Source organism: Poecilia latipinna, unplaced genomic scaffold, assembly GCF_001443285.1.
Source record: "Poecilia latipinna isolate Pla-1442-1.1 unplaced genomic scaffold, P_latipinna-1.0 Scaffold255, whole genome shotgun sequence".
Classification (NCBI taxonomy): Eukaryota; Metazoa; Chordata; class Actinopteri; order Cyprinodontiformes; family Poeciliidae; genus Poecilia; species Poecilia latipinna.
This window is the reverse complement of record NW_015112871.1, coordinates 221,990-249,796: the sequence shown is the minus strand read 5'-3', so window position 1 is coordinate 249,796 and position 27,807 is coordinate 221,990. Positions and strand designations below refer to the sequence as shown.

At 40.5% G+C, this 27,807-nt stretch overlaps 3 protein-coding genes across 6 annotated transcripts in view; 2 read left to right on the top strand and 1 right to left on the bottom strand.

Annotated features, from left to right (window-relative positions):
• LOC106947766 (glycogenin-1-like) overlaps positions 1-965 on the bottom strand; it is a 21,663-nt gene extending 20,698 nt beyond the window's left edge. The window contains exon 1 of the mRNA XM_015032987.1: positions 803-965. Coding sequence (XP_014888473.1) covers positions 803-944 — 142 coding nt within the window. The 5' untranslated portion in view covers positions 945-965. The remainder of the gene's footprint in view (positions 1-802) is intronic.
• LOC106947765 (plastin-1) lies at positions 908-15,618 on the top strand. Of its 3 annotated transcripts, XM_015032985.1 has the most exons (18): positions 1,834-3,311; positions 3,405-3,604; positions 4,955-5,132; positions 5,428-5,519; positions 7,461-7,621; positions 7,693-7,822; positions 9,108-9,240; positions 10,187-10,268; positions 11,593-11,758; positions 12,242-12,384; positions 12,470-12,565; positions 12,642-12,834; positions 12,962-13,040; positions 13,877-13,991; positions 14,078-14,211; positions 14,356-14,479; positions 14,839-14,972; positions 15,061-15,618. In XM_015032985.1, the coding sequence occupies exons 4-18, from the start codon at positions 5,450-5,452 to the stop codon at positions 15,197-15,199; spliced, it is 1,899 nt and encodes a 632-aa protein (XP_014888471.1). In that variant the 5' UTR covers positions 1,834-3,311; positions 3,405-3,604; positions 4,955-5,132; positions 5,428-5,449; the 3' UTR covers positions 15,200-15,618. The 3 variants fall into 3 exon arrangements, with proteins under 3 accessions (XP_014888472.1, XP_014888471.1, XP_014888470.1); XM_015032986.1 differs by lacking the exons at positions 1,834-3,311; positions 3,405-3,604 and adding an exon at positions 908-990 and having other exon boundaries at positions 4,970-5,132; XM_015032984.1 differs by having other exon boundaries at positions 1,834-3,604; positions 4,970-5,132.
• A 1,308-nt stretch (positions 15,619-16,926) lies between these two features.
• atr (ATR checkpoint kinase) overlaps positions 16,927-27,807 on the top strand; it is a 24,290-nt gene continuing 13,409 nt past the window's right edge. The window contains exons 1-22 of one of the 2 annotated variants that reach the window (XM_015032978.1): positions 16,927-17,119; positions 17,274-17,365; positions 17,944-18,096; positions 18,188-19,065; positions 19,147-19,256; positions 19,900-20,076; positions 20,153-20,316; positions 20,852-21,004; positions 21,674-21,872; positions 21,973-22,229; positions 22,319-22,515; positions 22,602-22,702; positions 23,585-23,756; positions 23,930-24,085; positions 24,178-24,372; positions 24,917-25,012; positions 25,091-25,180; positions 25,259-25,354; positions 25,453-25,583; positions 25,684-25,827; positions 26,447-26,540; positions 26,643-26,768. In XM_015032978.1, coding sequence (XP_014888464.1) covers positions 17,067-17,119; positions 17,274-17,365; positions 17,944-18,096; positions 18,188-19,065; positions 19,147-19,256; positions 19,900-20,076; positions 20,153-20,316; positions 20,852-21,004; positions 21,674-21,872; positions 21,973-22,229; positions 22,319-22,515; positions 22,602-22,702; positions 23,585-23,756; positions 23,930-24,085; positions 24,178-24,372; positions 24,917-25,012; positions 25,091-25,180; positions 25,259-25,354; positions 25,453-25,583; positions 25,684-25,827; positions 26,447-26,540; positions 26,643-26,768 — 3,834 coding nt within the window. In that variant the 5' untranslated portion in view covers positions 16,927-17,066. Of the gene's footprint in view, positions 17,120-17,273; positions 17,366-17,943; positions 18,097-18,187; positions 19,066-19,146; positions 19,257-19,899; positions 20,077-20,149; positions 20,317-20,851; positions 21,005-21,673; positions 21,873-21,972; positions 22,230-22,318; positions 22,516-22,601; positions 22,703-23,584; positions 23,757-23,929; positions 24,086-24,177; positions 24,373-24,916; positions 25,013-25,090; positions 25,181-25,258; positions 25,355-25,452; positions 25,584-25,683; positions 25,828-26,446; positions 26,541-26,642; positions 26,769-27,807 lie in introns of both variants that reach the window. The other variant, XM_015032977.1, reaches the window with a different exon arrangement.

Below are 27,807 nucleotides of genomic sequence, written 5' to 3'. Positions count from 1 at the left end.
GTTTATTTTTTTTGCTTTAAAAAATGACTGTCAGGTTTTTTTTATACTGGGGTTTTTTTTTTTTTTTTTTTTTTTGGTCATCCAAACACCACAAAATGGTTTCTTTGTTGGAGCCATCTGATAGGCAGTGCTTAGCAACATGTGCTGAAAGAGCATCGCTGAGTTATGAAGGAAACCCTGGAAAAATACTAGATGCAAAATAAACAATTTTATTTTGCATCTAGTAATAAACAATGTTTCAGAAATCCTGTATTTATCTGTGAACAAGACCTATACACCTTGAACTTGATCTGTAATTTAGTGTAAATGTGAAATATTTTATGCTCCTTAGAGCAAATCTGAAGATCAAATTTGATTATTGTACAACATGTGTTTTGTCTTTGTATTTTTTTTTTAATTAGTGTAAAAATCTACTGAGAAAAGCATTTCAGCAAGCTGTTCATAACATCAAACTTTCCAAACCGGATGTGCTGCCTGCGAGCGAATCTAACTTGACTTTGGTCCAAATCGTTGCAGCAACTCATCGATTTCAAGCATCCAAAAATTTTTAGGAGGATCTAAAAAATTTTTTTACGACATTATCAATCGAAACGAAACGCTTCGTCGACGCCCTCGCGAGAGGAGCCGGGAGAGCAGCAGCAGGTGTTTTCCATGACGCTTCCTAAATTCGCGATATTTCAGGGGTTAAAAAAAAAAAAAAGGACAGCGCAGTTCGCGCAGCTCCGGTCCGGCCCGGAGAGAGGCCGAGGTCCGGATGCGATGTTCCGCGCAAGAGAGCATCCCGAGCCGCGCGTCGTCTTACCCGACATGGTGCGCTGAGGAGAGTCCACCGGGGAGTCGGTGGTCGGGACGGGGCGGACGGCGGGTTTGCACTGCGAAGGGCAAAGGAGCAGCAGCTGAGAGCAGTCAAACACAGGAATTAAGCCCCACATTTTCCGGCCCATGTGACCGCTGACATCTGCCACGCCCCCTGCGTTTGTTTCTTTCAGCGTAAGACCGTAATTAATTTTAGTATGCAGGCATGAAACGAATAGCGTCTCGCTAATATATCCCGATAATATCGTAGAAAAAAATATATATATATTAATTTGAGTAACTCTGTGACTCGGTTAGACGCAGTTTGATTTATTTTGAAGTGGATTATCACTTTCAGCTAATGATTACTCAATATTCGGTTTCAGGCAGTTCATCTGTTGCATACGGCTAATGTATATAAAAAGGGATTGGTAATATATACGTGTTAGATTGTTACCATGTGATTGCTTACAAAACCGTCAATAAGGTTGCTGCATGTTTACATTCATTGTACTCGGGCATATTTATGGAAAGTTGAGTGGAAGAAAAAAGTTTGGGAGGGGGAACAAAAGGTACCAAAGCCACATTGATATTCGCAATGTTGAGATTATTTTTAAGTGAAGCCAAATGTAATAAGGGAGTTGACAGAAGGAGTTGACCACACATACACACACAACCAGGAAAATGTTTTCTTGCTGAAATAAACAGCTTAAAAACATCTCTTTGTGTAATGACTTAATATACTTCACCTTTACTTTTTTTTAAGAAATGAAAATCAATTATTTTGATTATTGCTAAAGGCATTTTTGCACTAAAATATAGCCCAGAAATTTAACAATTTAAAAATATACATACAAGTATTGGAAGGTCATTTAAACTCCATGCATAAAATCTGAAGTAACTCCAAGCTGGCAGACAAAACGGAGGGATCGGACGGGGATGAGAACCAGGATTACTGAGAGATGTGATTAGGAATGGCTGCAGGCTAATTGGAAATAAGTGGCAGGTGGTGACATGGACAGAAGCTGACAGACTTAAGACACAAAATGAAACACAAAACCTCAACCAAGAACAGGGCAACCAATCCCTTTTATTGCTTCTATTTTGAAGCAAAAGTAGTGTTTTAATATGCAAGTTATTGTTTTAAATTGATTTAAAATATCACAATCTGCTCTACATATAACAGTTCTGCATTCAGGACTTATTCCAGGTTGGATTTTGCTTTAGTCATATATCAAGCTCTTTTTAAAAAAATAACAAATACCTTGGATTATTCCTTTCACAGAAAAGGGAAAAAAAGTTTCCACTTTGTCAGCAGATCATTTGTTCGTGTCTCAGCAGCGCCTCTCAGCGGTTGTGTGTCCACATTGCAGCTGGACGAGCCCTCAACCACTCAAACGCAACCTGTTTAGTCTTTTTCATTCAGGTTTAATGAATTGAAAGGGGATGTTTAACATTTTTTGTTTTAACATGAGTCGTGATGAAGTGCTTGATGTAACTCTAAATGCTTGATGTAACTCTACCATCAGCTTTGTGAAATCGCAAACGTCACCAGTGTTGTAGTTTTGTAGCACTGCCTCCTGAAGGAGATTTATTCAATGCACAAATGTTAAACCAATCTTTGCGGGCTGCAGTCTGGAGGACACTGGCCACTGAGAACTTGAGTTTGACTCCCCTGATCTAAGAAATTGGGTTGCTTTGGAGAGGCAGCAGGTGTTTGCACGCACAGAGTTAAGCAAAGGCATTTGTACGCTGACCTGGGGTCAAGAAGGTGTGGCAAAGAACTTCAATAACTCTGTCCGTCCAGAAACATCAAGAATAGAACAACATACTGCAGGATGCACCTGGCTTGGACTTGAGGAAAGTTATTTTCTCAGATGAAGCACGCCTCAGACCAGTGGGGAATAGTTACATGTGGGGTTGCTTCGTTTCCAAGGAAACATTTCGCTTAAAACACTGTTTTGCAAAGACTTTGAAATCAAAACATCCTCAAAGAGTTTCATCAATCCAGGAGAAATTTGGTGGTAATCTGTGCCTTTTAGCCCATCGACAGGGAATATTATAGAAATTAATATCACTAATTTTGAATAAATTCAGCATATTTCTCAATAAAACCCATATAAATCTATTGTTGAACTACAGGACGTGGTATGAATGTGACAGATCTAACAGCTCTAAAGTAGGAAAGGGTAAACCCTAATCTTCTCTCCGTTTCTCACTAGTATTTTGTATTTTCCTCCACATGTGGTTTCGAGGCCGGTGAATAATGCAGGAGGCTTATGGGAAGTCTTAGCAGCTAAGAACTGATCTGGGTTCAGGACAACCCACCAGACCTTCACTTCGCACATTAACAGACCGAAGGGGATCTTACCCGAGATCACCGATGAGGATGGGACGGTAACCGGAGATCGCCTCGGAGTCGTGGAGTGAAACAAGGCCGATCAGGTGTCAGAGGAAGAAGAGAGCCGAGGGGGACGAGGAAGAGGCAGCGTTCGCTCAGTGTGAAGGGTTAAAATGTACATGTAATTTTAAACCAACTTATTTAATCTGCTGCTCTAAGATAAGATGGAAGATTTTGTTGGTTGTGGTTCTCTGTGTGTTGTTTCCAGCTGATTGGTTAAAAACCTAAAAGCAGAGAACAGGAGGAAACACTGGAACTGAGGGGAAAGAGTTAATCAACATCTTTAAAAAAAAAGGAGGGGGAAGAAAGTAGGTGAAAGAAAGAAAGCCACCAAAACTGCAAGCTGCTTTCTTGTCTGGACTGGTCTGCTGTGGACTCTCTGCCCTTTCGGCCTGCCTGAGATTGGATGTAAGCTCCTTATTCTTGCTTCACCCTTTGTGCTCTAAATGTGATGAAACTCGGTGCATAATGTATGATATCGGTCAGCATATCTACAGAAAACCTGCAGGTGTTCAGATCCAGACCTCCAGGTTCATGTAACAGAAATGGGGTTGACTCTCCGGAGATTGAGCAAATACGTGACCAAATCATGCTTTAGCAAAGAAGTTTTGCAAAAAGAAGTTTTATGAACAAAGGGCTCTTAATTGTTTTTGACATAAAAAGACATTAATTGAATTTTTAAGTGTGTACATTTCACTGTTTTGTCATAAAAGTGACAACGTTGTTACATCATTTGTGCCTCACATGGCCTGCAGGGCTAACTGTGTACATCTGCAGCAGGAAGTGTGCTAGATGTTTATGGCTAAAACCTCTGATCTGAACACAGATTGGAAGAGAATATGAAAGATTATTATTGGGTTAGCAACTAGTGGTTTAGTGCGTTATGTCATCCTAAGGCGACTTCCTGGTTAGCATCTTCGCAAATGAATCTATCTTGGAAATTATCTAGACAAGACAAGTTTTTTTTTTCTTCTTATAAATGTTTTTTTTATAAGTTAGAAAGTGCATCAAAAGACAAGAGAGGTATCACAAGAATTACATTTTACTGTGCAAAACACGTGGATGTGTTGGAGAAGAGACTCGGCACACTTTTGATATCCATGTGCAGTTTTTCAATGTTCCCAAAAATGACAACTGTCTGACACATTCATATCGCTAAAGTTTACTTTATTTGACCTTTACTGAAAAGTGAAAATACCACTTTCCTGCTACTTAAGCCGGCATATGCAAACGCTTTAAAAAATCAAGTAAAAATAATTTGATTTCTTTGTATCAAAAAAAAAAGAAAAACATAGCTAAGCACTCACACCTGAGTCTTTCGTACTTCCACTGGAAAAACCAATATGCCACAAACACAAACCTTACTATATTTGATAGTAATTTTATAGGACAGACCAACACAAAGTAGCACCGGCATCTAATTGTGAAGTGGAACAAAAATCAGCAATGGTTTTCAAAATCCCCTAAAAAAATAAATTTATGATTCTTACTTATTTACGTCCACTTTCAATTTTCTTTCTAAATCAAAGATTTGTTTTTGTAGTGTGATATTTCAGATTACTTCCTAGATGTTTCTAAAAAGATCGTTTTGTGCTGATAACACAGCTACATACGTGTTTTTTTAAAACCTTTCTGTTGATCCCAAATGATTGATAAAACATATTTGAACACTTTTTTGCTCCCCTGTTGCCCGACTCGTAGATGAATTTCCTTTTATGGATGATGGCACGATGACATGGTTAAATGTTAACTGTCCAGCTACGCCCGTCCTAGGTCCAGGCGGACCAAAGGTCCACCGTGAGCCTTCTTCCAGTGACTCCACCTGGAAGTGGTAATCAGCTGTCCAGCTTCTCTTCTCTCCACCGTCTTTTCTGTACCAGCGGGAAGCTGCAGAGCTCAGAGAGACACGACTCCTGCAGCGAGGCCTTAAAACGAGGTACAAGTCACTTCCTCTTCTTCGTTTTCACTTTAGTTTCTTTAAGAAAGTCTGAAACGGGTCAACCTTTAGTTAACGGTAAATGCTGACGCTTCAGAAAAGGTGCAAAACCTCTGAGGCGTGTCTAAAAAGTTAGTGAATGCTTTATGATTAGTTGTTCCACTTAAAACTTTCAGTAAATTTGCGTGCTGCCTCCGCCAGGATTTATTTCCTTTATAAAAAAAAATAAATAAAATAAAAAATTTGACATTTCTGTGTGTTTCTTTGTGAATGTGTGTGTGGGTGTGTGTTTTAGGTTGAAGAAAACAGGAGCCACCATGGAAAAGCACTACACTCACATTTCCAAAGAGGATCTGGACGACCTTAGAGAGGCCTTTAATAAAATTGGTCAGTTTCATTTTTTTTTTTTTTTTTGCACGCACAATCTCAACTTGCAGGTTTATTGCAGGGATTTACAGACCGTAGTTAGACTTTTACTGCCTCCTGTAAAGCACATAACAGTACAAGTCTTATAAAAAAAAATTTTACTGTCTGAATTGTTGCATGTGAGGATTTTATGAATAATGTTTCAATTTCCCATAGTGATATTTTGTAGGTTTTATCACCTTTCATTTTAAAACGTCAACATGAAAAATCGGCTATAATGATAATGGATATCACACTGTAAATATAAATCAGCTGGAGTTAGCAGACTAGGGGTGTTAGCATGGCTTTCTGCTCAGGGTGGCAAGAACTGAGGGGCAAGATGGACACTTTAAGAACAAAGTTGGGCAAGTTTTTTTATTATTTATTTGCACGTCCAATCAGAGGGAAGTGTGTGTGTGTGTGTGTGTGTGTGTGTGTGTGTGTGTGTGTGTGTGTGTGTGCCGTTTATTGTGCAATCTCAATAGGGAAATATTCACAGCTGATAATGCTGAAGTTAGTGTGTGATTTGAAGTTCTGGTTCTGGTTCAACTAAAGGATTGTTTCACTGTTTTTAAGGAATCAGGACTGCATTTGATCACCTCAAAACTTGAAACAAAATGACCTAACCTGACCTGGTGGCTTTAAGAAAAAGAACAGGAGATAATTAGTTTCTTTTTATTTAATAATACAACAGCTTTGTGTGCATGACGGTTGTATGTGGGGTTGGGCAGGCAGGTGGATACTGAAGCTGTTTGAATCATGCAATAAATGCACAAGAAGTCGATGCAGTAAAACCTTAAACACGGTCATATTGTTGGGATGTAGTAAAAGTATGGAGGCATGAAGAAGCTCAGTTTGTGGTTTGGGGATCTTGGTGGGCTGGACTGAAGGAATTTGACTAAAATGGACCCTTAATGAGCGATTACCACATGAAGTTGATGCTTTCTTTAAAATCTGGGAGGGATTTGTGTGCAGCTAAATGTACACACTGTGTGTTGTTTTTCCATTTTGACCATTGACTCTGACTGTCTTTTCGTGAAAACACTGTCAAAATCAGGAAGGATTTAACAAATTAAAAGATCAATTATCATTTAAGACAGGACATTCGCAGAGAAATAAAAGTAAAACCTGCAGAACTGCATTTGATTTTCACTGATTTTTTTTTCTTCTTCTATTGACAAAATGAAACATGAGTAGACACACACTACTGTATTCATATGCACACTCTATCACACTCTCAGATACAACATGATTTAATCAATTCAACAAATTAGTTTATCTTTGTATTTTTTTTTTAGACAAGTGTTTATCGCCTTGAGTCTGTTCTTCTTGACTTTTATCCATTGTTGTATATTATTTGTTTTAAAAAATATATATCTGAATTTATTAATGCAGTTGATCATCCGTGGTTAAATTAAACCAGGTCTTGGTTGGAAGATAAGCATTCAGTCATGTTAGAAGAAACTTTTAGACAGTGAGAAATTACATGGACAAGCTGATGTAAGACTTTAGATTGTGATGGCTTTCTATATACGATGAGTTGCTCTAGTGATTAGTAGCTGGGCATTGAACCCAGAAGCAATTAGTCCACTCTTTGCTGTATCATCACATATGAGTTTGTGGTTTTATGTGCCTCTTGCGGTGTGGTAGCACTCTAACATGTGCTGTGGTGCACAAAATACTAGAAATGCTCATTAGATTTGTAGGTATTTTAATGTGCTCATATCAAGTAATTATAGCATATCTTTTACTTCCTGATAAATACATAATCAACTTAGTGAATACCACCAAACATTCTTTGCAATCGTGTTATTTCTATTTGGAAATGACTGTGGAGTCAGTGGGAAATTATAAATCAGTAAGCTGTTGTGATGCTTGTCTATATAAGGTTTTTTTTCTTCTTCCTTCTGTTTCTTTGTCCAGATATCGACCACAGTGGCTACGTGAGCGACTTCGAGCTCCAGGAGCTGTTCAGAGAAGCCAGCTTCCACCTGCCCGGCTACAAAGTGCGAGAAATCGTCGAGACCTTCGTCACCGGAGACACAAACAAAGACGAGAAAATCAGCTTCGACGAATTCGTTTCTGTAAGTCCCGAAATGACAAAGATCCGACGCGCTCTGCCCCGTGTGGACTGACACAGTCTGCTTGTGGTCAGATTTACCAAGAGCTGAAGAGCAAGAAGTTCAGCGAGACGTTCAGGAAGGTCCTAACGAGGAAAGAAGGCATCAACTCCTTTGGAGGCACGTCGGGGGTTTCCTGTGAGGGAACGCAGCACTCCTACTCAGGTGAGGCAAACGTCACGCTCACGCAGGCTGCCTGAACCTTTTATGATGTGATACCAGGGTAGTCAATTAATTCAGACGTTGTTGCAAGTGTGAGAAAGTGTGTGAGAAAGTGTGCGCACATATAAGTGGAGGTCAAAGGATGCATAGTTTGGATGCATAATTTTTACCAAATGATTTGGTGGGCATTTTTGTTTTATACCTTTACGCTGATGACCCAAGTCCATCCTGCTGCAATCATTTACATGCTGAAATCAGCTAATTTGTAAACAGAATATTTACGTGTAATTTAATCGTAATACATAAACAATTAACCTGAGAAGGCCTTGTGCTTTGGGGACATGGAGAACACGTTGATCAATGTCTGATAAGAACAAATTTAATTTTTCTGGCAAACTAACACGGCACATCACCATGAAAACATAATCGGTGTAACTTGGTGGTGGCGGCATCATGCTGTGGGGAGGCTTTTCTTTTCTTTGCCGAGGAAAGAGAATTTGGTCAGAGTTGACGGGAAGACGGATGGGGCTAAATAAAGGGCAATGCAAGGAGAAAAATGTCACAGGTTGTAAAATATAAATTCACCTTCCAGCAAGACGAATTTAAAATATGAGCTAAATATTTTAGATCGAAGCAGAATGGCCTGGTCAAAAGAAGAGTTTAAAATGTATGTTCATAACATCTCACAACTCACTTTGATTATGCTGGAGCTATCTTACAAAAAGGAATGTGTCAATGTTTTTGTCTGCAATTGCGCAAAGCTGGGAAAAAACATAGCCACCAAAAAACCTGCTTTATTATAGCAAAAGGCGATTCTAGTCCTGGATTGTCTTTCAGCAAAGTATCTGACTGCTGCGTTTCAAAACCCCAGAAAGTCCATTAATTGCAGATGTCAGACATGTAAGGCCATCAAAAGTAGATTTATTGTTGCTGAAATGTATAATTGCTTTATCAATACAGCATGATTAGGATGGAAAGCATGCAGCCACTGCATGTCATAGTGGAATGCTTTGCCTGAATTCAGTGTTTTTGATTAAGTTTTTGTTTTTAATCGTCTTTTCTACTTTGGTCTATTGTGATGCATTCAAGTTGAGGTTCAACTTAAACCTTTTTAAAATCACAAAAATGAAAAAAAAAAAAACAAAAAAAAAAACAGGGTTAGGGTTAGTTGCCATCATAATTCACAATTTTTATCATGCCTCTGTCAAGCCAAAGTTTCTCGTGTCGATTCTGTCGACTAAAAATGTTCTACCTGAGCATTTTATCCTAATGTTCATGCTTGTTTCAGAGGAGGAGAAAGTAGCTTTTACTAGATGGATCAACAAATCTTTGGGCAAAGATCCCGACTGCAACCATCTGCTGCCCATCAACCCAGAAGACGAGAGCCTCTTCGCCTCCCTCCGTGACGGCATCGTGTTGTGGTACAGCACACGCACACGTCCACGCCACACAACGCTGCAAACACCTGAGAATTTGTGATTTTTGTTGTTTTTTTCAAAAAATTAAAAAAAATTTTATGAAAAAAAATTGTGAATTTTATTTCACCCAAAGAGATTCACCTTTTTTGTGAATTTTTCCCACAAAAAAATTGTGAAATTTATTTTCTGACAAAAACAAACAAAAAAATTCACAAAAACAAAGATGTGCACTTATCCAAAAATTGCGTCACATTTTTAGTTGCCATCATAATTCACAATTCAGACACAGATCAAAATTCATGAATACCTTCCTTGATCAGAACCGAAAATTAAATATACATTTTTGTGAACTGAGTTTGAAAATTCTCATGAGAAAAAAAGTGTAAATCCCAATAACTAATACATGAAGAAGAAGAAAAAGCCAGCTATTCGCTAGGTTTTGCCAACATGTACAGACATGTATTTTTAAAAAAGGGAAGATTTTAACTGAATTTTCCCAAGTACACAAGAGTGCAGTAGACTTAAGTGAAATAAAGACCCACTAAAAAGATATGCTAAGGTTTAATAAATTAATTTAGAGTACTTTTTAATAATACAGTAGTTATTTAAGTACACCAATCACCTATTATGCTGCCTTGACAGCTTGTTGTGGTTTTATGCATATGTACTTTGTGATTACACAATTTTAGTAGATCTGAGATAGAATCATTGCCGGTTCGCAACAAACACTCGTAACATGGCGACAGTGATTTATGTTGCTGCAAAGGTTGGAGGAGAATCGCAGTGATAACACGTTATATTGCTTTACAGCGCCTCCTCGTTCAGCTTGATTGTCTTACTTACATGATGGACTTTTGCACCGGCTCTTTAAAAATGGACAATTACACGGCTGCTCCAGAGTGTGCTCAGTGACTCACACAGGCGTCCCCTTGCTTTGTCCCTCTTCCAGTAAGCTCATCAACATCTCCCAGCCTGACACGATCGATGAGAGAGTCATCAACACGAAGAAACTCACCACCTTCACAAGGAGAGTGAGTAGTTTTTTTGTTTGTTTGGTTTTTTTTGCAGAATTTGTAAATTCCCACCGTGCACAAACATCCCAAGTCAAATAATCACTATGAGCATTGAAGTAATTAGGCACCGCACATAAACTATGTCGCGATTAACTTTACTGACACGAGTTTGCAGATAAGATTCGTTATCTGCAAATGTGCAAACTCATAACTGCTGCTTATATTCTTACTAAGTACATTATATCTAATAGGGACTAATTTTTTTTTTCACATTTGGATACAGTGACATAAATGAAAGTTGTGCGAAGTTGGTAAAAAAGGACTGATGACCTTTTTTGCTGGTAGCCAAATGCTTGAGCAAAGCTGAAGCTCTTACAAACTGTTGCCTAAACATTTCAAACATGCCAAAAGCATCTGCATCAAACCTCGTTTAGCTCCAGTTTTCCAGACAGGGTTCTTTTTTTCTTGTATTTTAATGTAAACTACCAGTGATACTTCTTTAATCAAACATGTTAACACTTCTGTTTCAGATGAGTTTGGGGATTCAGTAAGCCATTAGGTAAATCCAGTTTCCCTGTAAGTTAGTTGAAAGATCTCACTTTTTCAACTCCAATCTGATTAAAAACTGACCAAAATGTTGAAGCAGATTGAGGAAAGTGACCTTAATGACCTCATTGTTGACCCCAACAGCTCTCTTAGTGGGGTCATATTTTATGATGGCCCATTGATGCTCAATGTTAAGCACACAGGCACATAAGGACAATGCCTTCGCTCCATTTTCATCTTCAGGGAGCTTACGGATGCATACCCAAGCTGGATAATACTACCGATAATCATCGGATAGTTTGGCTCAATATAGATATAAGCGAAATGAATATGACAATGTATTTAATGGCTGGAATGAGAGGTGAAAAAACTTAGAAGAAGAGGATTTGCCTTTGGTTTGGAAAAGATTTAATGTTCTATTAAACAACCTAAATTTGCAATTTGAGGTACAAAGATCTGTTTTAAATTTTTTTTTCTGTTATCTTATACTTCAGCTCACCTCCTTCTCTTTGTACTCTGAAACATTATCTTTGCTACATAATCATAGTGTGAAATCTAGTTCAACAGAATTTGATGAAAGCTGGAAAAAATACACTCTTCTCAAATCTGAATGTGAAACTTTATCAAGTCACAGGCCAAGAGTCTTTTTAACCTTTACTGCTTACAATAAAATTCTTGCCTGTCATAAATATATAAGAAGAAAAAGAAGAAGCCGTGACGGGTTTTAGGTTGCGATTATTGACTCTGCGCTTATTATTTGCTTCTTTTAAACAAACACGTTTACATGCTTTCATAGGAAAACATTGTCTTGGCCCTGAACTCGGCCTCAGCCATCGGCTGCACAGTGGTGAGCATCGACGCCCATGACCTGATGGCTGGGAAACCCCACCTGGTCCTGGGACTGCTCTGGCAGATTATCAAGGTCGGCCTCTTCGCTGATATAGAAATCACCAGGAACGAAGGTCAGTACTCACTCACTCACTCACTCACTCACTCACTCACTCACTCGCTCACTCGTTAATTAAATATCAGTGTTTGAAATTGCAGAGCACTTATTATCAGTGTGTCTGTGAATGAATAATTTCATTCTAAAGATGAAATTATTTTTAGGACATTTACAAGAAGTTGGGTCAAAGGTTACTGTTGCGCCAGTAGAAAAATAATTAAACACTCGCTAGACAATTATTTTCCAGCGATAACCAAAGTCATGATGCAACGTTTTTATTTTCACTTTTCCAAAGGAGGCTTTGTGTAATTTTATTGTTTTATTGCTTGAAGAGACACTCTCCTCTTTGGTTGGACAAACTTTCCCCTCCGTTGCCCCGAAGGAGCAACTCATTCAGGGGTTTAAGTGATTTTAATCAACAAACGAGTTTCTCATCAGGAAACGTTGGGACACGTCTTCCCATCTCTTCGTCAAAAATGTCCGTCCTGTCTGTCTCCAGGCTTGATTGCCCTCCTGATGGAGGGAGAAGAGCTGGACCACCTCATGTCTCTGTCTCCCGAGGAGCTGCTCCTACGATGGGTCAACTATCACCTGATCAACGCGGGAACAGAGACAATCAACAACTTCAGCGCTGATATCAAGGTGCTTAGTGGATCTTTTACGGCTCCGTTCTTTTAAATACCCACAGAGGGTCATGTAAAGGATGTTTTGTTCTTGGACTTTGAAGGACTCTAGGGCTTACTTCCACCTGCTGGACCAGATTTCCCCTCAAGACGAAGACGAATTCCACATGGGCATCAAAATCAACATGGCCGGCCTTACCGTGAGTTGGTTTGAAATCAGTGAAATCAGTTTAAGTCCCAACAGTGAGCGTCCATGTTGTGTGTGTGAACGTGAAGGAGTGGGATTTGGAGCGAAGGGCCGAGCTGATGCTGCAGGAGGCGGCCAAGTTGGACTGCCGGCAGTTTGTCTCTCCTCGCGACGTCACGTCTGGAAACAGCAAGCTCAACACGGCCTTTGTGGCCAACCTGTTTAACATGCATCCCGGTCTGCAGAAGGCTAAGTTTAACCTGGACGGGGAGCACATAGAGGGTAAGTGACGTTTGCCGTACAACAGAAAACCAGAGACTAGAAAGTCAGCAAAGACACGTCTGAAAATGTTCGGCGTACGGAAACTGAGGCATGTGGACAAGGATAACCTGTATTTATAACTTGCCAGCGGAAACCAGGGAGGAGAAAACGTTTCGCAACTGGATGAACTCTCTGGGTGTTTCTCCACGTGTAAACCATCTTTATAGGTAGGTTCAGTTGCACATGAGGGTAATTATTCTTATCTGAGGAGGAGATAGCTTCAGCTCAACGGGGAAGGGAAAGAAACATAGAGACAAAATAAAAATGCAGAACAGAAATAGGGTTTGATGTGCATTGTAATTGTGAAGTATATTTAATTGGCTCGTGGTTTTCCTTTTTGGTAGCACCTTGTTTGGTAGGGTGTGCATAAGACTGACATGAAACTGTCTTAAATGTGACATAACATCTGTCAGGAACATGAAAGAGTTTTCATGAATGTCTATAAGTGTTGTCATGAAGTGTCATTCAGTAAATAATGACACTTTTAATGCAAATCTTAATGCAACTTTGCATTATTTGGTAAATAACACTTTTAATGCAAAGTTACATTAAAACTTGCATGAAAAATCCATTAAAATCTAAAGTTAAGAGAAGCCTTGTTGGAACAACATGCTGCTCCAACACTACAGGCTGTAGATGTTTGATTCTGCAACTTTCCACAATGACTCTGAATAACTTTGGCTAAAATTAATGAAGTACTAATATTTTATATACGTACATATAGCAAGAACTTCAAGTTGTAGTAGTTTTTAATTATTTTTTCATGGAACTATTGCATTTAACTTATTCCATGAAAGTAATTTAGGGTATTTAGGTAGAACTCATTAGGTTGGAGTGGGGGTTATGTTTTACATCATTTTCCACTAACATCAATATTGAGTGCGGCGTACATTGAAGAAAATGCAACACCGCACAGTGTGGTGTGTATTAACTTTAACCCATAAGTCAAATTCAGATGCTTTCTGTGTTAATATCCATTATATTTATCCTCATTTTTTTGCAGGGATCTTTGTGATGGCCTGGTGATCCTGCAACTTCTAGAAAAAGTCAAAGTGGTAGTGAACTGGAAGAAAGTTAACAATCCTCCTTATCCTCAACTGGGGGGAAACATGAAAAAGGTGCCACATGCAAACACAGCAGAAACACGTTAATTGTGAGCACAAGTAGATTTGTGTGGGTTTCAGTTTCCCATGCTGTGTTCTAGCTGGAGAACTGCAACTACGCTGTAAAGTTGAGCAAGGATGAAGCCAAGTTCTCTCTGGTCGGAGTCGGAGGAGAAAACCTAAACGAGGGGAGTCGCACACACACCCTGGCTCTGGTCTGGCAGCTGATGAGAAGGTAGACGCTCCAGAAAGTGTTGCTTTTTTAGCTGATGCGCGCGCGCGCGTGCGTGCGTGCGTGCGTGCGTGCGTGCGTGCGTGCGTGGTCAATGTAGCTGCTCTCTCAACATCTGGGTTATCTTTCCTGTATTTTCTTCCTCAGGTACACTGTTATGGTTCTTTCTGATTTGGGCACCGGAGAGAAAGTTGCAGATCAGTTTATCCTGAACTGGGTCAACTCCACCCTGAAGGAGAAGCGAAAGGACACACAGATCAGCAGCTTTAAGGTGAGTAGGACAAGATTGTGCGTTCAAGACCAGTGACTCTCAAAAGCGTACGAATGTTAAGAGGCTTCAGAAGAAGGCTGAAAGCTGAAATGTAATGAAAATGTGAGAAAGTTGTGCACATTTAATTAACTATGTTATTCTCTTTTTTTTCATATTTTTGTGCTTCTAACAGATTTGTTTTTTTTTAACTGTGTTGCACTAAATGAATGTCAAAGTATTTTTCATACTCTTGTTTGATTTACTTTAAAAAAAAAAAAGAAAAAAAAGCTGGTCTTTTGGGTGGGTGGTGTCCACTTTCAGTGACCATCATAATTTCAAGTTGCGCCGGAATGTGACCCTGTTTTACGTTTTCTGCGCAGGACAAACTGATCAGCACCAGTTTGCCAGTGATTGACCTGATTGACTCCATTGCCCCTTCGATGGTCAAGTGGGACATGGTAAAGAGAGGAGAAAAGGGAGTCCTGAAGAACGATGAGAAAATCAACAATGCCAAGTAAAGAACAATACTTCCCATCCTTTCATTTTCCCTGACCCCCAGTCCTTTCTTTTCCTGCCTGACTTCTCTCCCGTTTGTCTCTCAGGTATGCGATCTCATTGGCCCGTAAGATCGGCGCCCGTGTCTACGCCCTGCCTGATGACTTGGTGGAGGTAAAACCTAAAATGGTGATGACCGTGTTTGCCTGTCTCATGGGGCACGACATGAAAAGAGGCAAACGCTAAATAGCAAACCAGGGTTTGAAAAAAATACAAACATCCAATTGCATTTTTTCTGCATTTTTATCATTGTCATTTTTTTTTCTTTGAGCTTTACCTTTGCTGCAATCACCAGCCCGAACAAATCTATTGGTTGTTCTTTATTTTGCTTTCTAATAGCCCTAACCAACATTTTGATTATTCTCTTGTTTGTAAAGCTGTTGTATTTGTTTATGTATGATTTATAACTTTTTAGCACGTATTTGCTCAATACTTATCAAACCATTCCTATTATAAAGTATTCACTACCTCTGCAATCTAAGAAGAACCAGAGGGGTTAACAAAATAACACGGAAACGCCTTCTTGTAAAGCCTGTGAATGTCATGTGTTGAATATTGCTGGTGAATTACTGAAGATGACATCTATTAAATATAAAAGTTGAAAACTTGTGTGTTTGCTGTCTTTGTAAATGTTTTTAATGGTTTGAATCAGCCACTTGATAAATCTGATTGTTTTTATTTTTTTGTTTTTTTTTAATGTGTAAAGTTAGTAAGGTTACTGGAAAAAATCCTGTAAACTTTCAGGTTTAAAAAGAATTGCAGGAAGAAAAGTGATTGCTCCAAATCCATTTAACTTTAGTTTTAGTACAAATAAATAAATGAAATAAAAACAAATAAATGTACTGCGAAAAGAAAACATTCATTGCACTCACTGGATGATTTAACCTCCCTTCAGATTGTTAAAATTAGGGATACATATAATTAAAAGTTAAACATTAAGAGGATTATAAACATAATCATCAGTAATAATAATGAACTGGAACTATAGTTCTCAACATGTGGTACCAGAACCAATAGAGGTACTTCTTTAGTTACCTTGTGTTCAAAATAAATTTTATCGTCTACAAAGTAGAAATACATTGGAGAATATTTCAAGAACCCCAACGAACTGAAGGAAGCAGACAACAAGGAACCAACTTAACCAAGATCTAGGTGCAAGCAGGAAAACAGTGTGGTTTGCAAGTTGATAGGTTCAAGCTAACTACAATAAGCAATATAAACTGCATTTTTCTGCATTTTGTACTTTCTGAAACTGTAGAGATATACATGTAAAAGCAAGTTTACTCAGTGATATTTTTCTGTGAAGTTTTTCCTCTAAGATTTTATAAATTTGGTGAAGATTTGGATCAAACGGGGTGACTTCCTTGGACACAAAATAAGTCACTTCCATTGACTGAAAAAAAAAGTAAAATAAAATAAAATTTGATTCCAAATAATGCCTATCTGCTACGAGGTATGTCCTCAATCCCATACCCCCGCCTTTTAACATGGATTAGTAAAGGAATATTATGCTAAATTTTCATACAAAAGAGATCAAAACATTTCATACCTGTAGAAGCCATAATATTTGAGTATGTCTTAAATATACCTCCTCACCCCCTTTTTTTTATTGATGAATCCAAGTCTCTTTAACTTAAACTCGTTTTTTTTAGATTCCACAAATAATTGTGTGTTTTTATTGCTAATTATGCTACGAAACGTCTTCAGTAACTACCTGCTGGTCTTGGGCTCTCTAATATTTTTCGCCATTTTTGTTAATTTATTTATTTATTCAGTTTCTTGGGCTGATTTTTATGCTAACAGCCTCTCTCTTGACCCCCCAAAAACGAACATTAAAAATTAATCCGTAATGTGGCTCTCAGAACTTGTGCTTGAGTATTTTGAGCCTCGGTGGATACCATACCAAAACAAACGACGTCATTTTGGAGCGAAAGTTTTCGAAACTCGTGGAGCGATGCACAGCTGCTGGGAGATTATCTCCGTTAAAATTACTTAATTTTTACTTTTATACTTAATAGCTTTCCACAAAGCCGAACAAGACGGAAGCGTAAACATGGATGGACTTGAAATGTCTGCAATGATACCAGCTCTTCAAGAGCTAGCTAAGTGAGTTAAAAAGTTGGCTACTAGCTAACCTGCTAACAGTTTGTTACTGAGCTCAGTCACCTATTATTATTTTTTATTATTTTATTCAGTCACTATTTGTTGAAATGTTTAATGACTCAATTAGTGAGGTTAATGCCGTGTTTGTTGTTTGCAGCGCCAGTGCTGCTGAGTACGAATCAGCGGTACAGAAACCCCGGCAGATCCTCTGCCAGTTCATTGACCGGATACTGACTGATGTAGATGTTGGTAAGTCAACAGTAATAACAACACACACAGAAAACAGGTGGAAATACAGCTATACATCAAAGTGAATAAATACCTGCACTGTTCTTTTAGCTATTTGAATGTATTATTCTCCATCTGTTCTTTGTAGCGTCACCTGGTTTTCTCCAAATGTTTTACTCACCAACATTGTTCCCCCAGGCTTTTCCGGTCATATGAATGATCCTAAACAAAAGACTAAGTGCTATAAGAACACATATGAAAGAAACACTTCTGCAATTTTTCATAGGACGTGGAAGATAACTTTCCCAACATATTTACTCATTACCACAGGTATTTCAGAGTTATCAGAAATACTTATTTGGTGTGATTGGTATAAGTTGGACCATCAGTTGAAATATTTATGTAAATTGACCAATAATGGACTCAGAAGTCTGAAGAACAGTAGAAAAGTATTGAATTGCACATGAAACGTTTTTCCCTTTAAGTCACTTTTGGTGAATATGGATTTATTTATTTATTTTACATTTCTAAGATTTAGCAATTTTTATTCATTTGTTAAGTACTTAAACCAATGAATAATCTTTTTAATTTTTTCCCAGTTGCTCTAGGGTTAAATAAAAAGTCCAGTTCGGAGCCAGCCTGTGTGATGCTGCTGGATTTTGTGCAACATATCGTCAAATCCTCGTCTCTGATGTTCGCTAATCCTGCCTGTCTGCCTGCTGAGTACCCAGACACCATACAGAGCTGCATTGGTACGGATTACCCAGAAAACAAAACAAAAACAACAAACAGTGACCGACTGATCCATTGTTTTTTTCTTTTCATCTATTTGTTTTTCTTCAGACTTCAGTAAGTGGGTGGCAGTTCGTTTGCTCCGCGTCGGAGCGTCTCCGGGCTGCGATGTCATCCACGGCCGGGTCTCTGCTGTGCTGTGCTCCTTGCTTCACTCTCTGCGGGTCCGGGTGCCCTTCATCTTCAGCTGCCTTGTTCAGGAGTTCTTTTTAATGGCTCAAGACCTCAGCAGCGTCCTGTTAGCCCACATAGCCGCGCTGTGTGGGTCGGACGTTCACAAGCGGAACCAGTGGCCCGTGAAGCTCGACCGCTTCCTCTTCTCCGCCACACGTGCCCCCTACCTCACCCACACTCCCCTCGTCCTCCCGTCGCCGGCCGCCTTGGAGTCGCTGACCGCCGTCGCTCTTGGCATCATAACCGACTCTCTGAGGGGAGTCGTTTCCTGCCGCGACCTGAGCGTGGCCTGGGAGACGGCCTGCTCCGTCTTGGCGAACGGCAACACCAGGCTGAGGAAGATTTCCATGGCGATGTTGAGGAAACTGGTGGAGCTGAGGAAGTTTGATGAGACCCAAGGCCACAATTTCTTCTCTGCCTTTTTTTACCTGCTCGAAACGCACGACTTCTCGGATGAGGAGGAGCCCTACGAAGGGGAGCTGTTGAAGCTCACCCGCTGTCTGTTTCAGTCGGCTCACGTCTCTCACTCGGATTTCGAGCCCGTCTACCTCTCGCAGATGTTCGAGTGCGTTTGTGCTCACGGAGGGGCAGGATTTAAGTTGGGATCGGAGCTTACTGAATCCCTCTGCGTGCTCTTTGGCTTCTCATTGTCTGTTGTCCCGAGTTACGAAGGTGCCGCTCTGCTGAGGAGGCAGCAGGTGGCGGACGTCTGCAGGACGCTGGCACGCACCGTCGGGACAGAGAATCAATCTGAAGTACTCAAATTTTTTTTCTATAAAAATGCGGTGTTTGCCATGTTTGCGTCTCGTTTTCTACATCTCTTGTGTGCTTTGTAGTGTGCAGAAGGATTCCTCCAAGCTGCACTCAAGGCTGAGAAAGCTGCCGTGATGCAGAAGGCAGGAGATGGAGAGACTCCTGCCAAGAGATCCTGCAAATCTGCCAACAGGTTGGTCACCAAAACGACAAAAACATCGTCGATACGATACGCCTGTTTCTGCTACTGATTCTTGAACATGTTTTCTCTGAAACTGAATTTTCTTGGAATCATTTTAACCATCCCATTTGTTGTATGGGAATTTTTTTGACTGGGGACATCTGAAACCTTTACATTTCATCCCTTGATGCTGAGCAGATCCTCCTCTTGTAGGAGGAGTCACTGCTATTTGGGGACACAGATTGCTCATATCAACAACAAAATGATTAACAAAGCCATAATCAGACCAAAACAACATTAATCTGAGGTTGTTTTAGAGCAGTAATGGTTTAAAAGCCACAAAACTGCCACTCCTGAGTGTGTGGAAATGTGTTGGTAGAGTAAATTTAAAGTGAACTGCAGCAAATGTGACTCCTGGACAGACAGTAGAGCTGCCATCAGGATTACAACCTGCTAACTTAAGACATTGTTTATGGTAATTAAGCTGATCTGAATTCGAATTGCTCTTACTTTATGATAATTTATATTTTAAAATACTTTTTGAGTGCAATTAATTTTTTTGGCAATCGTGTCCCAAAGTGCTGCGTAAAACTCTGCTTTGCAGTTGTTGTTGTTGTTTTTTAATTCCACCAATTCAGTCATTTTGTGTGTTCAGCGAGCTGGACATGCGTGTCGGCAGTGAGGTTTGGGCCGCATTAACTCAACGTCTAGAAGAGCTGCTGACTGTTTTGAGCTCATGCTCTGCAGAACCAGAGAGCCTGCAGGCCCTGTCCGCCCTGCAGGGTCTGGCCCTCATCCTGCACCTGGCGGCGCTCTGCTCCTCACCCCTCAGGTACCACCTGCCTTCAAACAGACCGAGATCTACTGCTGAGGCCTCATAGTCATGTTTTTTTGTTTTTTGTCAGCAGTTCCTGTCCTCTGGTCTGGGTTTCCACTGAGACCATCGGCCGGGTGCTGAAGAGCTGTCAGTCGGTGTTAGAAGGAGCGTCTCGGCCCGTCTCTCGGCAGGAATACTTTAAGTCTGCTTTTCAATCGACGATCAGAGTTCTTGACTCCGTTCTCTACTTGACATGTAAGAAGACAATAAAAATAAGCTTCCTTGGGGGTTTTACTTATGTGTCATGAAAAGGAGCGAGTGTCCGCGCATACATAAAGTCTTAAATTCGTGCATCTAAAATTAAGGCCTTAAAATGTCTTGGATTCATTTAAAGAAATGTAAGTTGGCCTTAAATTTTTGTAGGCCAACTTACTAAATAATCGCATATTTTTTCCTTGCAGGACTTTCCATCAGGCAAACATCTTCATTACGTTCTATGAACCAAGGTGGTTCAGGTTACCGCTAACTAGCTGCTGTTATACATTTGCTAGCTAGCTAGCCAGGCTGCTAGCTTTATTCCATCTAATTTCTTTTGTACATTTCTGTCATGGTGCCGGTCTTGAATTTCATTCATAATGGTCTTAAAATTGAATGTGTGAAACCTGCAGAAACTCTGGTATTCCCTCAGGTTTTTCTGTCTTATGTTTACTAAAAATGTGGTTTTAGTGACATTTTATTTTTAATTGTAAGAGATTTTTGGTGATCATGTTATGTTACTATATGTGTGTAGTGAACAGCCAGATTGAAAATGGGCTCCAGCGGCGTGTGTGTGCCCTGCTGTCTCTTCCTTGGGTGTGTGAGAACAAATCTGCCTCGGCCTTTAAGAGTTCAGGGTTTCCTTCCTGGCTCTCCGCTTTGGCTCAGAGACTCAGCTTCTGTTATTGTAAGTAATCCTGTCACATCTCAAGCCAGCAAATGACAAAACATTCAACTTTAGCTTTTAAAATGTGCAAAATATCCTCGTAATTGTGGAGTGTCTTCTAAATGTATTCGCACCTCTGGTAAAGAAGTGGGGAAAGCCTTGAATTATTGTGTCTTTTTTTGTGGAATAATAATCTGACACTGAAGAATTCTCAAATCCATCCTTTAACTTGAGTATATTTATTTAATTAGAGGGGGGGGGGGACACTGGAAAACAGTTGTTTTTAAGAAAATCACTGGCGCTACAGCGATTACATGTCTAAAAATTACATTTACGCATTCCGGAAAAATCTGGACAAGTTTGTAAATTATTTCAAGTATTTTCAGTATCTGGATAAGTATGGAAAGTATGTGTTTTGTATTTTCTACCCCCCCCCCGCCCCCCAAAAAAAACAGGCTAATCAATTATGAAAATGGAAAAAAACAAGCAGGAATCCAGAATAAATTTCAGTATTAAACTAGGTTGACCTGAGTTTGCAGTTCTATCTTACTTTTCATTTTGAGGCCTTTGTACACATATGTTGTAGGAATGTCGATAATTATTAGAGCTGCTCTACATTTACCTACAACTCCAACCATGCATTTCAGTTTAACATCATTTCATAACGGTGAATCCGACTTGTGATTCCAGCACATGAAGTCCAGGCGGACTGCGTGTCGCTGCTGGCCTTGCTGCGCCGGGGCGTGTGCGACGGCTGGCGCGTCTGCATCTTCGGCAACGCGCTGCGGAGCCAGGGCGAGGCGGTGAGGGCCACGGCCGTCGAGGTCTTCCCCATTCTGCTTCATCAGCTGGGGCCCTCCCACCACGACCTCATCAGCACCGCTCTGCTGTGCGTAAAAACGGGACTTCCCCGTTCTCGTTGTTGTTATCACTGTGGTTTTTGCTTACGTTGGTGGTTTACGTCGTGGCTTTTGTTGTTGTTGTTGTAGGTCTCTGCTGGAGGACGAGTCAGAGCGGGTGAAGGTGGCGCTCGCCAGGATTGTCGGGCATCTGAGCTGCGTCCAGTCGGAGCTTTCCAAGCTTTGCGACTCGAACGTAGCGGGCACTTGCCGCCCCGGAGTCCTCTGCCTTCGCTGGAGTCTTGCAGCGCAGCACACTGGGAATAAAGCGCCATCCCTCAAAGCAGCCGTGGTTAAACCATTCATAGCTTTACTCAGACCTCAAGCTGCCAGCTGTGTTAAACTTGGTAATTAAATGTTATATTTTGCTTCCTAAATGAGCTTTCACAGCGTTTGTAAATTGCAATTAAAAGAAAAACGACTCGACTTATTTCAGCGTTTCTGGAAGCCCTACCTCACCTCTGCCAGCATGTCAACCTGCTCGGTGCGGACAGCGACTCCCGCGCCGCTCTCTGCGCCCTGATTGGCCTGATCGAGGACGCCGATCCCGCCGTTAGGACGCGCTTTAGCCAATCCGTGCGTTTCCTGCTGACGGAGTCCGCGAGGCACTCGGAGCAGGGCACGCTGAGCGAGGTGAGACATTTCAGCGATAAAACGCAGCATCTTTAAGGTCAAACGCGGAGGCTGACGACGTGTTGGGGTTTTTGTTGCCACTTCAGCTGCTGGTTGCGCGTCTTAAGGAGGCGTTCAGCAACGCTAAGGCCAGCAGAGACGACGACCTGCGGAACACACTCATCCTCACCACAGGAGAGATCGGCAGGTAAAACAATAATTTATATTATTAGCAACTATAGAACTTTTATTTTAGGGTTATAATGTTTTGTTTTTTTAATGACTGAATATATTTAGTGTAACTACAGCAACCTCCAGATGATGTGGAGCCTCGGTAAAGATGAAAAGCTTTAAAATAAAAAATTTGTCAAGGAATCTTTGTTGATCACAAGATGTCAAGTTATTTCTAAATAATGTGGGATTTTTTTTTCCCCCTGAATAAATAAACAGCCTGAAATTAAACATTTAGTTTTTCTACATGATGCAGTGTGAGACTTTGCTTCTGGACCAAAACGTTTTGCAACATGCCCCGGAAAATTTAACATTAGTTTTAACAACTCAAAATGGAAAATCATTTTCTTGGATTCTTTATTTTATTTTAATCAATAAGGATTAAAAGAAGTCCTTATTCTTAATCCTTATTAAAAAAGATAATAAAAAATATATGAATTAAACAAGGTGCCATTTTTGTCTTATTATAGGGCTTTTTATAATTGTTTAGTTTGTTCCCAAGTTTAATTGAAGAATTAATATGCTCCAGTTTTTTTGTTGTTGTTGTCGTTTTTCTTTGAGTCGCTGGATTGTTTTAGCCCAGCTTATGATGAAATTCAAGTTAAAAGAAAAATATTTCAGACCACTGAAATCCTCATGCTAAAAAAAAAAAAAGCTGCAGTCATGAATGGACCTCACAAAATTGTTGCAGGGGCCACAAATTGGTCCCCAGACCACACCTTTTAAACCCCTGTTCTGGACAAAATGATTAATTTAATTTAAATTAAAGACTTTTTTTTCTCTCCCATGTTTTTATAGCCATTTGGAGAGATCTGCTGCATGTAAAATGGTCTTTTCCTTTTCTCCCTTTTCTCGTTAGGGCTTCTCAGGGCAGCCTGGTGTCCTTCTCCCTGCTGCGTCTGCTCCACTGTCTCCTGTCCAAGTCGTCCACAGTGTCCGTCGCTGCTTACACTCAGATCAGAGCGCTGGCGGCTGCCAAAGACCTGAAGCTGCAGACCCTGTTCAGCCAGTATAAGAATCCCATTTGCCAGGTGGATAGTCTGCCAGTCTGAGTCCGTTATGTTTGACATTTTTATCTGAACTTTTTTAGTACAGAGTAATTACAATAATGAAATAGCAAACTAATCTAGATACAAACCAACTTATTTTGGTTTTGAATATATCCGGACAGGTAGATCTTTCTGTTTGTGGCTCGTGTTTTCAGTTTCTGGTGGAGTCGCTGCATTCGCGCCACGCCTCGGCCCTGCGGAGCACGCCGGACCACACCAGCGAATCGGCCAATCAGAGGGAGCTGGCTTTGGACATTCTGGCTCAAATCGCGCATGCTTTCGACTTCCCGGACCTCCACCGCTTCCTCACCGTACGCTCAGACAGAACTTCTCTTCTTCCCCCACCCCCAGAAACGGGCATCTTTTTCACAGCGCATGTTTCACTGCACATCTGTACCTGCAGCGGACGCTCCAGGTCCTGCTGCCGTACCTGGCAGCCAAGGCGAGCTCCACAGGCTCCGCCCTCATCCGCGCGCTGGCCATCGAGCTGAAGGCGAACAGGAGAGAGATTCTGATCAACAATTTCAAGTACATCTTCAGTCATCTGGTTTGCTCGTGCACCAAGGAGGAGCTGGAGAGAGCATTTCACTACCTACAGGTTTTTTTTTTGGTTAATATTAATCAATCGCTTTATAAGGCAAAAGAAGCTCAATCATTTCCATTCTGATGAGCAAAATTATTAACTTACTGATGCATCATGATCTGTTTTGTTTATGGTTTCAGTTGTTTTTATTATTCTGTCTCATTTATTGCTTCTGGTTGTTGTGTTTTATTTTGGACGTAAGAAATATCTTCCAGTTCTAGTGTGAAATGTTCTTTACGAAGCTGAAGGTTATTTACAGGGCTGGACACTAAATCAATAACAGTATATTTCGCGATAAACCTGTGAACACAATATCAATAGATAACACAGCTGAGCGACACGGCATTCTGGGAGATGTAGGCTTCAGCTGCTCAACCTCTCGCATCGCTAAATTACAAAGTCAAATTGATTTCCAGTCATATTTTATACATATATACATGTGTATACAACATTTTTATAACAATTGAAGTTAACACAGTTACTTAATTGTGCTATAAAATGATAATATTTGGGTGTAAAACACTTCACACTCAGCTCCGTGTGTCGTTTTCCGTCTTAGAGTGAGACGGAGATTGAGCTGGGCTCCCTGCTCAGGCAGGACTTCCAGGGTCTCCACAACGAGCTGCTGCTTCGTTTGGGGGAACACTACCAGCAGGTGGGCAGAAAACCTAAATCGCCTTTTTTGTTGTTGTAACACCTCTGCCGTTTATTGATGGAAATCAATTCTTTGTAGGTTTTCAACGGGTTGGCCATCTTGGCCTCCTTTGCGTCCAATGATGATCCATACCAGGGTCCCAGAGACATCACCACCCCGGAGCACATGGTCCGTGTCTTTTTCTCCTCTGTTTGTGACGTGATCGACGTTTCGCACTTACCTGAACGTTGCGTTGCTGTGTTTCAGGCTGACTACCTGCAGCCCAAGCTGCTGGGGATTCTGGCTTTCTTCAACATGCAGCTGCTCAGCTCCAGCGCAGGAGAGAAGGACCGCAAGAAAATGGTGAGTCGTCGCCCGGCTGATTGCCGCGGTCGCAGCCAAACCGCTCCGGCCCCGTCCGCTTCGACACACATCTGCTTTTGCGTGTCTCCCGCGGCCAGGCTTTGACGAGCGTGATGGCTCTGATGCGCCTGATGGGCTCCAAGCACATCAGCTCCGTCAGGGTGAAGATGATGACGACGCTTCGCACGGGTCTGCGTTACAGAGAGGACTTCCCTCTGCTCTGCTGCCAGTCAGTACCTGCCCCTTTCTTCGTGAAGTCGTCTCTGAAATGAGTTTGACGCATGCACACACAAAAAAAAAAGTTGAAAGATTGCACTTCCTTGCTGCAGGACGTGGGAGTGTTTTGTGAGGAGCGTGGAGCCGTCCCACCTCGGGCCTCTCCTGAGTCACGTTATTGTTGCCCTGCTGCCCTTGATCCCCCTGCGGCCCAGAGAGACCGCCGCCATCATTCGCTTCCTCATCCTGGACAACAGGTGACGTTTAAAAAAAAAGAAAGAAAGAAAATAACTTATCAACATGAATAAGATTGAAAATTAAGAGTTGAACTATTCTTAAAGCACCTTTGGAGGTTTTTGTCAGATTACAACCACAAGATTCAGAAGGAAGTGGAGGGAAAAACGATACGTAGTTTTGAAGAAAGATATCTGAAAAGTGTGGCATGCCCCACTGAATCAGTACTTGGTAAAGCTTGCTTGGGACTAGATGTTTCTACCAGTTTTGCATATGCAGAGAGAGAAATTTGGCCCAATTCTCTTCATGAAATTCCTCATATTCATGCAGACTGCATGGAAAGCCTTTTGGATGTAGGTCTGTGCTTTAACTGGGCCATTTTAACAGATGAATATTCTATTTTCCTAAAGCACTCTGCTGCATCTCTGTGTGTTTAGAGTTATTTTCGTCCTGGAATATGAAAATCCGCCACAACCTCAAGTCTTTTAAAGCCTCTAATGGGTTTTCCTTAAAATCCTAATAAGATACAGCAAAGTTAGTGGCTGTAATCTGACAAAATGTGACAAATTTAAGCATTTGGACAGGACCAGATGATTACAGAATGATCCCTACTGAGACCGTGTTTCTCTCAATCTCTTGCAGGGACGAAGTAAACGACTACCTTCACGAGATTTACTTTCTGCCCGAGCATCCGGAGCTCAAAGACATCCACACGGTTCTGCAAAATTACAAAAAGGTTTGCGTAAAGTCACGATGACGACGACGAAAGGTTGAGAGGGAAAAATACTCCCAAAGACAGGAAATGACGCGATAAAGAATTTGTTTTTGGTCCCTTCAGCTGACGGCCAGCAGCAGCGACTTGGCCTCCGCTCTGCAGCTGTCGATGAGAGCCGTTCAGCATGAGAACGTCGATGTGAGGATCCACGCTTTGACCAGCCTCAGGGACATGATGCACAGCAAGCAGGTACTTTAGTACACCAAACAAGGACTGATAGGCTTAGGTTTGGCGAATCTCTGCAAAGAAAAGTGAGCTAATACCGTAATCCTGACAGCGTTTTTAATACCGTTTGTAACATTAGTGCAGACAAATTTGACGGAATTGTGTTATTTATTTATTTATGGTGTTTTTTTCTACGTTGTGCCCAGAGTTGGGTAGTAACTGTTTACATTTATTTAATTACATTTTAAGTCCATACTGTAACTTTTTCTTTCAATATACACTTTTGCGAGTATTTTTACTACGCTCTACTTTTTACTTTTACTTGAGTAATCTTATTATGAAGTATCCAAAGGTTTTCCCCAGAAAACTTGCTAGATCATTCATCGGATCATCGCTGTGTTTTTGTGTTAAAAATGTTTAAAGTTGACAGGAAATTTCAAAACATCACTTGATAATTATGTGTTATTGGAAGACTGGAAGATTAATACTTAAACACCCACAATACAGTCTTTAAAAAAAGGCAGTCGTTAAAAAAAAAAACCTAAAATAAATAAACAATGCTTAGCCTGGTGGTGGCACAAGTAAAGCCTGGAGGCCCGCCAGGCTTATAATACACTGATGGAAACCCTGAGTATCGCTACGGTTACTTGAGTAAAATTTCTGGAGACTTTACCTGCTGTGAGTGAAGAACAAGCTTGTTTTAACCAAAAATTCATCAGACGCACCGGCAGTTTTTGTTAAAGTTTCATAAGTTTTTTTTTTATTATTATTGAAAGAAATTGATTTGTAAAAATTTTCTTTTGCCTGATTTTGGTTAATTTCTTTGCTACTTGAATATGAATTATTGTCTTCTTTTTTTTCCATGAATATACCAACATTTCCACTTAGCATTTTGGTCTGTCTTGTTATGTAATTATTAAATATGAATTGATTGATAATTTCATCAGTTACTCAGCACTTGAGTAGATCTTTTTTTTTTTTTTTTTTTTTTTTTTTTTTTTTTTTTTTTACCAAATTTTTTTTTTTTCCCCCCCTTTAAAAATTTTTCGGGGTACCTATTTTT

Coding starts and splice junctions, on each gene's coding strand:
- LOC106947765 (XM_015032986.1), top strand. CDS start 5,450: ATGGAAAAGCACTACACTCACATTTCCAAAGAGGATCTGGACGACCTT. Junction 10,269..11,592: donor TCACCACCTTCACAAGGAGA/GTGAGTAGTTTT, acceptor ATGCTTTCATAG/GAAAACATTGTCTTGGCCCT. Junction 12,835..12,961: donor GGACGGGGAGCACATAGAGG/GTAAGTGACGTT, acceptor ATAACTTGCCAG/CGGAAACCAGGGAGGAGAAA.